At 44.7% G+C, this 14,311-nt stretch overlaps 1 protein-coding gene and 2 non-coding genes across 3 annotated transcripts; 2 read left to right on the plus strand and 1 right to left on the minus strand.

Annotated features, from left to right (window-relative positions):
* Positions 1 to 1,106: 1,106 nt before the first annotated feature.
* Positions 1,107 to 2,547, plus strand: LOC117193931 (odorant receptor 56a-like). The gene is made up of 4 exons (XM_033398596.1): positions 1,107 to 1,326; positions 1,381 to 1,808; positions 1,870 to 2,085; positions 2,365 to 2,547. Exons 1-4 carry the CDS (start codon positions 1,107 to 1,109, stop codon positions 2,545 to 2,547), a joined length of 1,047 nt encoding a protein of 348 aa, XP_033254487.1.
* A 7,577-nt stretch (positions 2,548 to 10,124) lies between these two features.
* Trnae-uuc lies at positions 10,125 to 10,196 on the minus strand. Its single transcript has one exon. It is a non-coding gene; the product is annotated as a tRNA-Glu (tRNA).
* Positions 10,197 to 11,298: 1,102 nt separating this feature from the next.
* Positions 11,299 to 11,370, plus strand: Trnae-cuc. Its single transcript has one exon. It is a non-coding gene; the product is annotated as a tRNA-Glu (tRNA).
* The last annotated feature ends 2,941 nt before the right edge of the window (positions 11,371 to 14,311 follow it).

A 14,311-nucleotide genomic window follows, 5' to 3' on the forward strand; every position in this document is an offset into this window, starting at 1 on the left:
TGCAGAGAGCGTCTGCAGCATTTTCATGTGGGATCCATGCGGTGGCTGGACTGGGATGGGTGTCAGTGTAGTGTACCACACAGCCAGCCATGTCTGAGTGCGTTTCCTCCAACGCATTTACGTTTATTGCATTTGTAAATTATTCACACTAGGATATTAAATGCAAATTTAACCCAACAGATACAATATCCAGCCAGTTTGCTACAGCCATACATCTATCTATTGGTGAATTACTCAACTCAGCTCCTGCATATGAAGGTCCCGGCTAACGGTAACTAGATTCCAGCTATTTCCATTCATTCAATGAAATTTGCCACTAACAACTTTTCGTAATGTTAGAACCAGGGACCGTAAATAATGATGAAGTCTAAGTTTTATCAAGTTACTCAAAAATAGTGATTATCAGTGAAGAAAAACGTAAAAAATTGAAATATAATTTTTACCAAGTAATTTGTATTATATAACTTAAAATGATTACGGTCCCTGGTTAGAACACGTATGTAAGTGCAAAAAAAAACCAAACCAGAGTCCTGCGAACCTTGGCAATATTGTTCCTCCGAGCTGTGCTGGTAATAAGGTGAGAAAAAATTAAAAATTCTCTTTATCACAGCCCCCTCCTTGTTCATATTCCACTACCCCACTAGAAATAGAAACTGCACTGAACAAGTGCTGAAAAGTTTCAATTCACTAGCAAATGTCCCTCACACGTAACTCGGTTTGTCTAAACACTGTTGACATCGATGTTCTGGGCAAAGTTTGCTGCCAAAGGTAGGTGCCTGGGAGCGTAACATGCGAATCAAATTCAAAGTGGCGAACAAAACTATAGGACCCAGGGCTGGGGAGGAAAAGGAAAAGTCCCAATCGAAGGACCCAGACCACATACTCTATGCAGAACCGCGTCACCTGTCTGACAATTATTTGACAATTATTTACACATACTATTGTATATGGAAAAAGGGTCCGATTCGAACGTCTAGCGAGCCCGAGTAAAAGGCAAAAGTGTGCCGTTTTTCAGTCAAATCAAAATGTTCAGAGTTAAGGAGCTGCTTCTGCCGCGCGCGATCTTCAAAAGCCACATCCTTGGCCTCCATCTACGGGGCATTAGAATGTATGGTTACGTAGCTGAAAAATACCAGCGCTGTCCTTGGCTACCGTTGGTACGCTGCATCATCTTCATGGTCTCCATCTGGGTGAGCACTGTTGCTATGCTGGCACGCGTCTTTCAAGGCTTCGAGAACCCCAACGATGGAGTGTTGTGCTGGGCCACGACCATCATGTACATTTCTCTGTCAATTTCTGTACTGAATGCTTTTGTGCAGAGGAAGCGTGAGTATTACTATTCGAGTTCCAAAGCTAAAAGATATTCATAAATTTCTGCAGGAGTCATAGGCATGATTCGTGCGATCCATGAGGATATACAAAAGCTAATGAAGGAGGCAGATGATCAGGAATTGGTGCTTATGTTGTCAACTCAGAAATATATTCGGATGACCACTTGGATGTTATGGTATCCTGCGCTATTGACTGGGATCATCGCGTTTATGGACTCCTTATACCGAACGGTTTTACTCACTCTATCCGTATTCAACATAACCGAACGCCGGAATGAACAACAGTACATCTTCCTATTAAAGGTCTATCCTTTCGGAGAAGTGTATAACAACTTTGTGTTCGGCTTATTTGGCACCTGGTACGCTCTTGGGCTGGGAATAAACGCTATTCCCCTGTGGAATTCTTTCATCGTGTGCCTCATTAAGTACGTGCACCTGAAGCTGCTTATACTCAAAAAGCGGGTGACGGAGATGGAAGTGAGTACTTCTTTACATTCTGCCCCAGTCCCTGTGGTTCTTTCCCGAATCTCCATTGCAGATCACGCGCTTCAATCCGCTCTTAGACCTGGATCGCCTGACACCCGCTCAGCTGAACCGCTGGCGAATGCGGCTCATAAAAGAGTTCGTGAAAGAGCACCTGAAGATATGGAGATTAGTCAAGGAGTTGGAGCAACTAATCTGTTTGCCTGTCTTGATAGACTTCATTTTCTTCGCCGTTTCGATCTGTTTTCAGCTATATGCCCTTATTGTAGCCGTAAGTATAGTGGAAGCGGCTGTTTATGTTGTTTTACGGTTATCTTTTGTGGCCTTGCAGACGCCCAACGAAATGGAGTACTTCTTAATTTTATGTTACATATCACTCACGACCTTGATTCTATTTTTCACTTATTGGCATGTAACACTAATTGGTGAATGAGTAAGTAAAATATATTGATTTATTTTCATTGTTGGCCCTAATTAAGCTAACTAATAAGTTTGAAATCCTTTTTTGGATTCTTTCTGAACTTTTTTCAACAATTCGACTTAATTCCAGCATGATGATTTGTGCTTCGCCTATTATTCAACACCCAGGAATGAATACGACCCTACAATGAAACGAACGATTCTCTTTATGATGATGCATGCCCAGAGTCCGTTGCGGATTCGTGCCCTGATGTTCCCAGTGGATCTGAGAACCTTTTTAGACGTAGGGAGCCGTTGCATCAATTGCCCATGAGGACCTACATTTCTCTGTATCTCTTTTTATACCCGATACTCAAAATGAGTATTGGGGTATATTAGATTTGTGGTAAAAGTGGATGTGTGTAACGTCCAGAAGGAATAGTTTCCGACCCCATAAAGTATATATATTCTTGATCAGCATCAATAGCCGAGTCGATTGAGCCCTGTCTGTCTGTCCGTCCGTCCGTCCGTCCGTCCGTCTGTCCGTCTGTCCGTCCGTCCCAGTTGCTTTTTGACTGCCACTCGAAGCAGACGTGTTTTTCAAGCGGTCCGCTATACCGTCGTTCGAGTAAAGTAAAAAGTGATTTTTCCAAGTGGAAAATATATTAAAATTGCCGCGAGATCACGCGCTGTTCGCCAGTGCAATCGCGTGTTAATTTGGTGAAAAAACAGAGCAGCTATTTGTAAATGAATATTTGTAAAATAAACGCTAAAAACAGCCACGTGCGGAACCTTAGTTCGTCAACAAGTGCGAATAGTTCGACAACAAGTCGGAATAGTTCGTCAGCACGTTCGAGTTCGAAGCTTTGGTTCGAAGCTTTGGCTTGAGTTCGGAGCTTTTCGGTTGGTGTCCCCGCTAAAACTTTCGGTTTTAGTCTCCGCTAGAACTTGCGGTTCGTGTCTCCGCTGAGACTTTTTGTTCGCGTCTCCACTAGTGCCGTTTAGTGTCGAGTCACGCCAATAGAGGGAGCCATAACTCGCCGGGTATGGAAGTGGATACGGAGGCCGACGCCAGCGACACTAGCCTGGCTAGTGTAGGGGCGAGCTCGTCGTCGAGCGTTCCCGCCCGCAGGCGGGGTCGGCCGAAGTCCTCAGCCGCCAAAAAGGGAGCCAAAAAGATCGGGCTTGGTATTGGGATAGCCGGAGAGCTGCCGATCCCTGCCGAGAGATCGCCGCCACCATCGCTCCCCTTTGAGGAGGCTCCAGGCACCTCTGGCGCCGCCGCTGCCGCTGCCACCACCGCTGCCAGTACCTCTGCCGCAGCTGCTACCATCGCTGCCACCACCGCTGCCGCCACCGCTGCTGCCACCGCTGCCACCACCGCTGCCGCTGCCACCACCGCTGCCGCTGCCACATGCCCGGCAACTGGCATTGTCGCGGCAGGCTACTCGGCCATCATTGCGGAAATGTCTGCGATCAGGATGGCGGTGAACGAGGCTGTGCTGAAGGGGCTGATGCCGCCAGAGGCTTCCATAGGAATCCTCGGCTGTGATGGAACTCGGAGCCATCATGCGCAGCTCTGGCCGTCAGTTCGCACTGGTCCAGGAGCCGTACGTCGATGGAGCAGGGCGGATTACCGGCCTTCCTTCTGGAATGCGAGTATTCCAGGACCGCCGAGGAAAAGCTGCTATCATCGTCGACGAACCGGACGCCATCTGCATGCCAATGGAGACCCTTACCACGGATTTTGGAGTATGCGTCAGAGTTACGGGAAGATTCGGCTCAATCTTCCTATGCTCCGTGTACTGCCAATTCGACACCGACTTGGCGCCGTACCTCAGGTACTTAGATGCGGTGCTGCTGCTGGGCAGCCGCACTCCTGTCATCTTTGGGCTCGACGCGAACGCAGTATCCCCAGCGTGGTTTAGCAAGCTCTCCGGATACAATCGGGGGCAAGCTAACTATGCACGGGGTGAGCTGCTGTCTGAGTGGATAACCGATAACGCCGGCTGCGTGCTCAATGAAGCTAGTCGGGTGTTTACATTCGATAACCGTAGAGGCCAAAGCGATATCGATGTGACAATCGTCAACCAAGCTGCGACTATGTGGGCCACATACGATTGGGAAGTGAAGGAATGGGACACCAGCGATCACAACATGATCCATGTTGTGGTGACGACTGACCCGAACGACGCAGTTGAGCCCATTGCTCCTGTGCCGTCCTGGAAGCTTTCCAATGCGCGCTGGCGATTGTTCGAGGAGGAAGTGGTAAGGGAGACAGCCGAATTACCGGAAGACACCGCCGAATCGCCGTTGGACAACCAAGTATCTGCACTGCGCTCTGTAGTGCACAGTGTGTGCGACAGAGTGCTGGGATGCAGCACACCGAGAGCCGCGAGAAAAGTAGTTTGGTGGACTGCCGAACTACACTCCAAACGCCGAGAGGTCAGGAGACTGAGGCGAAGGCTCCAGGACGCTCGTCGGCACGAGACCGACGCAGCACTACTCCTCAGCGCAGTACAAGAAGCTCATCCTGAGATCGAAGGAAGACAACTGGCGACGCTTCGTGGGAGAGAACAGAGATGATCCATGGGGGCACGTCTACAGGATTTGCCGAGGCCGCAAAAAGAGCACGGAGATTGGATGCCTTCGAACGGATGGTAGGCTGGTCGCAACATGGCGCGACTGTGCGGGTGTGCTCCTTCGCAACTTCTTTCCTGTTGCGGAGTCGAATGCAAACATAGCCATCCCGATCGAGGCTCCACCGGCCCTCGAAGCTTTCGAGGTTGATGCATGCGTCGCCAGGTTGAAGAGCAGACGCTCTCCCGGCATGGACGGCATCACAGGTGCCATTTGCAAGGCATTGTGGCGTGCCATCCCTCAGCACATGACAGCGATGTATTCCCGCTGCCTGGAGACAGGGTATTTCCCAACGGAATGGAAGCATCCTAGGGTGGTTCCACTTCTGAAGGGACCCGATAAGGACCGGACCGATCCTACCTCATATCGGGGTATCTGTCTGTTGCCAGTGCTGGGCAAAGTGCTTGAGGGCATCATGGTGAATCGTCTGAAGGACACCATTCCGGATGGCTGCAGATGGCAATTTGGCTTTCGCCAAGGACGTTGTGTGGAGGATGCTTGGAAACACGTCGTGAGTACTGTTTCGGACAGCCGGTCGAAATACGTGCTCGGAGTCTTCGTGGACTTCAAGGGAGCCTTCGACAACGTCGAGTGGAATGCTGCACTACGCCGCCTCCTTGAGCTGGGATGCCGAGAAGCAAGCTTGTGGCGAAGTTTCTTCTCCGGCCGGAGTGCGAGCATCGTCAGTAGGCATGGAGTAGCCACTGTTCCGGTGACACGAGGTTGCCCGCAGGGGTCCATAAGTGGTCCATTTATATGGAACATCTTAATGGACGTGTTGCTCCAGCGCTTAGAGCCCCTTGGTGCGCTCAAAGGCATACTTAGACGGCCGCCAGTGGTACGGTTTGCTGGAGCAAGCCTGCCATATAAGCGCAAGTATCGGTACCTGGGCATCACGGTCGGCGAGCGGTTGAGTTTTCTCCCGCACATCACGGGCTTGCGTGATAAGCTGACCGGAGTCGTAGGGGCATTGTCGCGCGTACTGCGGGTTGACTGGGGACTCAGTCCCCGCGCAAAGCGGACAATATATGCCGGACTCATGGTGCCCTGCGCACTATTTGGTGCCTCGGTTTGGTCTGTCGTGACGACGACGCAAGTGGTTGCCAGGAGGCATCTGCTTGCGTGCCAAAGGATCATCCTGATTGGATGCCTACCGGTATGCCGAACAGTGTCCACCATGGCGCTGCAAGTACTAGCTGGAGCCCCCCCGTTTGATCTGGTTGCCAGACGCCTGGCAATCAGCTTCAAACTAAAGCGTGACTACCCGCTGGAGGAGAGCGATTGGCTGTACGGCGAAGATTTGGCAAATCTTAGCTGGAAGCAGAAGATGGCGCGACTAGACGAAGGCCTGTTGTGCGAGTGGCAACGCAGATGGGATGATGGTGACTCCCCAGGTCGGGTGACGCACCGCTTCATCCCGAACGCAGGCTTCGTTTACAGCGAACGAAGGTTTGGCTTCACGCTGCGCGCTGGGTTCCTGCTGACGGGCCACGGATCGCTCAATGCATTTCTGCATGGAAGAAGCCTTAGCAACACGCCAGCATGTCTATGCGGCGCAGAACGCGAGGATTGGCAGCACTTCCTGTGCTTGTCCCCTCTATGCAGACTTGCGAGACCTCGATGGACTTGGAGTGCAGTACACGGATGGCGACTGGACCTTCTCCGATGTGACGGCTTCTCAGGAGAGAATGCGGACTCTCGACGGGTTCGCCGGACTGGCGTTCTCCAGGCGACAGCAGCTGCTGAACGCGCAAGCGGCGCACGGGCTGGGTGGATTCCCTATCCAGGCCGGTCGGGGCTAAAAGGGAGGATCGAGCTGAGTCCTTAAGATCGGTACCACGGGTTGTGCAGTTCCAAGGCTGCACATTGAGGTCGGCCCCCTAGTGGTAGTATCGTGGTGGCTGTGGTTGATACCCAAACGTTACGCGGGGAGAGCCGCTAGGCTCCTCGTGGAGTTGCGCTCTCAACCGGGTGCCGAGACCCATAGATCGGAAGACGTGTTAGATACACCTCGCCCCTCACCAAGGAGGATTGTATGCCCGACCAGGATACTTTCAATTGGTACCGGAAGAGTCGCTATGTACATAGCTATAGCTTCTTTTTAGGGGCGCTAACTGGCGCATCGTACCAGGTTCCTGCGTATGTAGCGGTGGTGCGTGATGGCGTGATATATGTATATATATCGCACTAATCGAGGCTAAGCTGCAAATAAACATTAGACGCCGTGGTTGAAATCCCTCCCTGAGGAACCGCCACGTAAAATAAAGCTGAGAGATCAGATTCATTCTGTCCGTCCGTCCGTCCGTCCCCTTCAGCGCCTAGTGCTCAAAGACTATAAGAGCTAGAGCAACGATGTTTTGGATCCAGACTTCTGTGATATGTCACTGCTACAAAAATATTTCAAAACTTCGCACCGCCCACTTCCGCCCCCACAAAAGACGAAAATCTGTGGCATCTACATTTTTAAAGATACGATAAAACCAAAAACGCAGAATCGTAGAGGATGACTATATGTTCTAGAGTGTAAAATCTCAACCAGATCGTATAATTATTATAGCCAGAATCAAGAAAACAATTTCATTCTTTCTCGCTCTGTCTCTCTCTAACACAGGTTTCATAGTCGGTTTTGCCAATTGCAAAATATGAGTTCAAGGATCTCAGAACCTATAAGAGCCAGAGCAACCAAATTTGGTATCCACACTCCTGTGATATCGGACCTTGACCGTTTTGTGTCCAAATTTCGCCACACCCCCTTCCGCCCCCGCAAAGGACGAAAATGTGGGGCATCCACAAATCTCAGAGACTATTAAGGCTAGAGTAACCAAATTTGGTATCCGCACTTCTGTTAGATCTCACTATAAAACGTATATCTCAGAATTTCGCCCCACCCTTTTCCGCCCCCACAAAGGACGAAAATCTGTTGCATCCACAATATTGCACATTCGAGAAAACTAAAAACGCAGAATCATAGATAATGACCATATCTATCAGATTGCTAAATCTGGATCAGATCAGATCATTTTTATAGCCAAAAGGAACAAATCAATTTGCACTGGCTACGCAGCCCCCGACGTCACGCTCAGACTGATTTTCTGTCTCTCTCGCACGCACTCTTTGTCGTGTCGTTCATTATTAGCGGCGTCTGCCGGAGGGGAGCCATACTGACTTAGTATCGGGTATAACTGTAGAGTTGCGGTGTCCGCTGCAACTCACAACGTTCCCCCTCGTTTATACATATAAATATGTAAGTACTTATGGTCATATCCGCCAAAATGTTCGCTCTGCCAAAAATGTTTTAAAAGACAGTAAAAACATATTTCCAAATAAATCTGCCACGATAGTATTTTCTAAATTTATCTAATTTAAGCAACTGACAACAATTTCATTAGCTTTGATCCATTTTTCGGATTTTTTTGAATATTTGTGTTCCGTTTTTCCTTTATTATTATCGCCTGTGATAAATAAAAAGCTATTCGGTGGATAAGGGTACTGAATAGATAGGGTCCTGGTGGAAAAAAGATCGTGCCGCCTTTTTGTAATTTTTTTTTTCACAAACACAAACTTGGTCCCTGTTGGATGCGCTTTTTAATTTAATTTTCGTAGGCCACAGTGCACTTCAAACCGCTTATACAAGCACAGACAAGGACAGACACGTACGAAAATATCGGGTTCTCGCAACCACCCAGCCACCCACACACAAACACACCCATGTATCCACCACACTACACACGGCTTCGGCTTACAAAAGCACAGTCGAGAGCAGTCGAGGACAAGCCGGAAAAGCGAGCACCACCCAAACCATGGTGAGGCGCCCGCTTTCATTCGCTTCGTTTAGCAAAGTGGATGTTAAGTGTAATGCGATTTTTATGTAAATTTTTGCCAAAAAAAACCAAATGGCCCGAAATACACAGACTGAATAAGAGAGCCAACGGTTTGATGATTTCGTTGCCACGGTCACGGCCAGCTTCCAGCCAGACAGAGCAGCGCAACAGCCAACTAACTGACTGGATGGTTGGATAGGCGGGAGTGGTCGTCACAAGAACACACACCACACCCCCATCCTGCTGACAACGATGTCTGTCGCCGCTCGACACAGACAAGTGGCAATATTCTTACGTCGGCAAAGGTACGATTTTGCCATGAGCAATTGTGTTCACAATAAGCTTTCATCACATCCCATGTTCAAATTGTTTGCTTCAAATTCATTATCAGAAGGTGTCATTAGGTAAAGACCATCAGTTCAACCGACAACTCTAGGCAGGAGCAACCCCGTCAGAATCGTGGTAATAAAAAATAATCACTCAAGAGCATAGCTCGCAAATAACTGTTGACACTTTCGGCGTGTCTGATAAAAACCTCTCATTGACGGACACATTGAGAAAATGGACTGAAAAGACCCGATCAAATCTGTTTTTGCTCAACTCGCTCTTCGCTCAAGAAAAGACCGATTTTTTCACTTCTCTTTTGTTCCTGTTTTTCACTGAGCATCTTGTCGCGAGTGAACAAACAAAGTGTCTTTTGCGTATGTATGTATGCGTGCTTGTACGTGTGATGCTTATGGCAGCGAAAAATTTTTGAGAATTCTATACGGTTTGACTATTGGAGCTTAAAATGAATCGTGAAAAGCAAAACGAAAATGTTCGTTTGCCAATTTTGCAAATAAATATACATATTACAATACAATAGCCCAAAGGATGCGGAAAACATTAATAAATAAACATATACACGAAAAAAAAACTAAAAACACTTTACTCAGACACTTTTTTGGTTCTGCTCATCTAAAGACACTTTTGCTGTGAGCGCTTGACCAAAGTGTCTTTCTAAGTTGTTATTGTGAGACACGATCGTGTGTCAGGCTCACCCGAAAACCCGAAACACATAACACAAGCGAAGAGACAAAAAGTGTTCTGCTCAGTGAGAGACCGTGTCTTCGTGGTCTTTTTCGGTTTTGTCAGTGACGAGACAGCAAAGGGAAAAAGTGTTGACCGTCGTTTGCGAGCTATGCTCAAGAGTCATAATTTTCTATCATCGACTGGCCTTTTAGTATTGGGTAGAACGTCAGTCTACCACTTCTAATGACAATCGTTTCGTCGCAAGTAGCTCTCACTTAGGGAAGTGCACGGTAGAACTGATTGGGAATAACAAGCACAAAGCTGAGGAAAAATGTGAGCGCCTAAACACTGATAATGGCAAAACTGCTTCCTAGAATGTCCGAACAGATGGCGCTGTGAAACGAGTTCGGAAGAACACTAAAAGAATCAAAAGAGTACTTTCCCATACCGGGAATTGAACCCGGGCCTTCTGCGTGAAAGGCAGATATCCTAGCCACTAGACCATATGGGATATAGTCATCGTTGGTCCAAAACTGCATTTTATTAGAAATGACTAGGAATTTTTTTATTTTTAACTCTCCGCCAAAGCAAATTATAAAATTTTAAGTTTTCTTAGCCGCCAACATCCAAAACTTTTTGTCGTTAGACATTGAAACACTATTTTAATAAAAAATGTGGTGTTTCTTAAAATTTCGCAAACAGTGAACGTTAGACGCTTAGTACTTTATGATTTAAGTTATCAATTTGCCGTATTATTTATTCGAAAAGTAAAATTATTGTTCTATTATAAACTCTAACCTAATGACGAGGACGGTAAACATTTATAATTATGAGATCGTAATAGTTTAACATATATATATATTAAATTGTTTTTTAATGGTTATTCAATGAGCAGGAACTATTTATTCCATATTTGTATGTGCAGCTGAAGTTGGTGGCAATGAAATTAGTTTTCGTTAAACCATAACAAACTGAACAAGTCCGTTAAGCAGAACTTGTGTCTGGAACAAGAAATACTGCGGTATGGAATATGTGGACTACAAATATGCATCCGCAAGAGTGCAATTGCTAGAACCGCTAACAAATCTTAAGGTGCCTATTATTAGCCTTGCCAACAATCTAGCAACATCTGTTCTGTATCGGAAAGTGACTACCTTTTTCAAATGCATGCCATTGTTGATGGCATCATTTGCGATGTCTTTAAGTAAGTCTTTAAGTCTTTATGGAACTCTTTCTCAATTCTGCATTTCAATCGTACAATAGATACATATGCATATACATACATATGTATGTACATAAACATATGTAAATACACATACATAACTATGTACTAATACGATTCTAAATTAACTGTATTTTATGTATAACCGACAGACCTTGGTACTTTTTTCGTCTTGTTGGGTGTTTTCTATTCAAATTGGTGTAGGCTTCTCTACGGCCATATTCCACTAGACTGGAATGTAACCAATGTAATTACCAGATTGAGACCTTATGGGAAAATCAGGGAGATATAGTATATTAAAATACATATGAAACACGAACATGTTCATTGAAGATTGCCTTTGCTTTTGCAAACTTGGTTCAATTACAAATTGGACGTGTCAGTTCAAATCTCCCATATTGTCTAGTGGTTAGGATATCCGGCTCTCTCCCGGAAGGCCCGGGTTCAATTCCCGGTATGGGAAGCTATGTGATGACATGTTTTTAACATTTTTTTTAGTCTAGTACTTGTTCATACAGTTTAACTTCCATAAGTCGAACCCCTATTATCCAAAGATTCATTGAGACTTCGATTATAGCTGCGACTCAACGCTCTTACATTTAAATACAATCTCTGACAAGACCGCTGCCGCTTCATAGTAAAAGAGATTAGGACTCGTATTTATATATGTTATGTATCAAAATTGATAAATCTCGAAGTTTTCTTTCGTCTTCATATTTCTGCACCGAAAAATTTGGATTTGCGAAAGGAAAAGTATATTGAAACGGCCTACCTCTTTACCAGGTATTATGCCATGGGTCTACTAGATTTGTACGGAAAATGAATGGAAGAGGGAAGCGTTTCCAACCCCATATAGTGTATAAGTTAACGTACCCAATTCTATTGAGCTCTTATACGAGTTGTAAACAATCTTTGGCTTTCCAAAACGAAAACAATTTCAATCTTGGGCCTCCGCGTAATTGATTTCTAAGATGTACAATCTCAAGGGCTCCCGCCGCAATCCCAATCTTTGACACTCGCCTAAATGGAAAACCAATGTTTGCCCACACCCGGCTTCTCATAAACAATCTCACTCCCGGCTTTCTGCAGATCCTGCACTTTAGGCATTTTACAGTTCTCTCTTTGGATGACGAAATCCAATACTCGGGATGGCGAAATCAATTGAAATGTTTATAGAAAAACTATTCCCGAAAGGGATCAACGATGCAAAGATCAGAAAGTTCAAGTCAGTCTTGATCCAGAAGCGACACCGCAAAGTCGAGCTAAAAATTAAGATCGCGCAAACCCTTTGCCCGGAATCCTTTGTGACCCTCTACTTAAATCTATATCAGTGAAGTTAGAAGTAAAATAAAAACTTTTTAAAAACACAATCCGCTACCGCAGTTATTTAATTGGCGCCAAAAGTGGGGCGACGTTGTATAAAAAGCACCGAATAATAAAAGTGTTGCGTCGTGCCGAAACCCGAAGGACAATTAATTAATGGAATAAATCCTTCAGATATAAAAACGCGGAGTGACTGTGAGATATAAGATAAGAAAAAGTGAGATAAAAAGGAAACAAACCGGAGCTTAGGGTGTGCAAAAATAAATACAATATACAATACAAATACAAATACAAATACAATACAAAATACAAATAAATACAAAAGCTAATCAAGACAATTCAAAAATACAAAAAAACCAAAGTTTTTAAACAAAACCAACCAAACCAAAACACAAAGAAAGTGAAACTATCAGCTAAACCAAAGAAGGAAGACCCCCAGAAGATCCAGTTAAACAAAGAAATTTAAGAAGGAAGACCCGTTCGAAGACCTGTCAGTCAAATCAAGAAGGAAGACCCGTTCGAAGATCTGTCAGCCAAACTAAGAAGGACGACCCCTACCGGATAGTTCGTGAGCAAAAGTTGTATTACTAAATATATAAGTTCAATTAGGTTATATTAGATTATAAAAACAAACATATAAGAAAAATTTAAGGTGGATCAACTAACTTTAGATTTTGAAAAACTAAAAATGATTAACTCACAAACAAGGACCGATCTCACTGCAGATCTGGTCAAACAATTGATAGCACTTCAAATTTCACAAGTACAGGAGCAAATTGTAAATTTAAAACAACAAATAGAAACTAAATCCGATCAGGTATCAGATTATCAGGCAGAAACAATAGACGAGACAATAAAAGATGACACCACATTAAAGGTAATAGAATCCCTACCAATTTTCAATGGTGGATTAAACCAATACGTAGGATGGAGGGAAGCTGCAGAAACTGCAGTGAAGTTATATAAGAAAGAAAGTAAGCAATATTATATTGCCTTAACAATTTTGAGAAACAAAATAACAGGACCAGCACATGACGCACTGACCAACCACGGGACAGTTTTAAATTTTGATGCCATACTATCACGACTTGACTTTGTTTACAGTGACAAGAGACCAATTTACATAATAGAACAGGAGTTAAGCGTTCTCCGACAAGGGAACCTTTCAATACTAGATTTCTATAACGAGGTTAACAAGAAAATGACCTTGTTAATAAATAAGACAATAATGACTCACGGAAAGAACAGTGAAATCACGAAAGAAACAAATAAGAAAATTAGAGACAATGCCTTACGCATTTTTGTCACTGGCCTAAACGGCGGCATTGCAGAAATCCTATTTTCATTGAACCCCCCAGATTTACCGAATGCCTTGGCAAAGGTACAGGAATTGCAATCAAATAACATTCGGGCCCAATTTGCCTACCAATTCAGTGGCCCCAGAAATTCAGGGAATAATAACTACAATGCATTAAGATTCAACCAACGACAACCAAGGACTAATAGTTCACCATTCGACCAAAAAAGGGATCTTCAGAGGAATAACATGTCATGGGGATAACCCTATTTCTTGGGTAATAGACAACAAAATCAGGCCCCAGAACCAATGGATATAGACGAATCGATACAAATCAAGAACCGACAGAACAGCAATCAATTCAGGGGAAATAATAATAATAGAAATTATCGGGAGAATACTAACGGTTATTATAGGAGAAATAATAACAATTATAACCAAGCTCAGCATTTTAGGGCAAACGTAGTACCGAATAATCAGTCTAACGAAAATCAGGCGCAGAAACGAAAGCCAAACGAAATGTCGGAACAACCGGCTAATAAAGCAATGCGGATAAATAACATTGAGGAGGACCATTTTTTAGATCAGCCCCCGAAGTAGGTCTGCCCTACTTAAAAAGAGTAGATACAAAAATAAACAGAGAATTAAAAGTTTTGATTGATAAGGAAGCAACTTCCTGTTATATAAAAAAGTGAATTTACGAAAATAAAAAAGAATTATCAATTTATAAGAAAGTTGCTACAGTGAATGGGTTTTCAATAATTAAATATTTCCATAATATAAC

The sequence above is a fragment of the Drosophila miranda genome (genome assembly GCF_003369915.1).
Source record: "Drosophila miranda strain MSH22 chromosome Y unlocalized genomic scaffold, D.miranda_PacBio2.1 Contig_Y2_pilon, whole genome shotgun sequence".
Classification (NCBI taxonomy): domain Eukaryota; kingdom Metazoa; phylum Arthropoda; class Insecta; order Diptera; family Drosophilidae; genus Drosophila; species Drosophila miranda.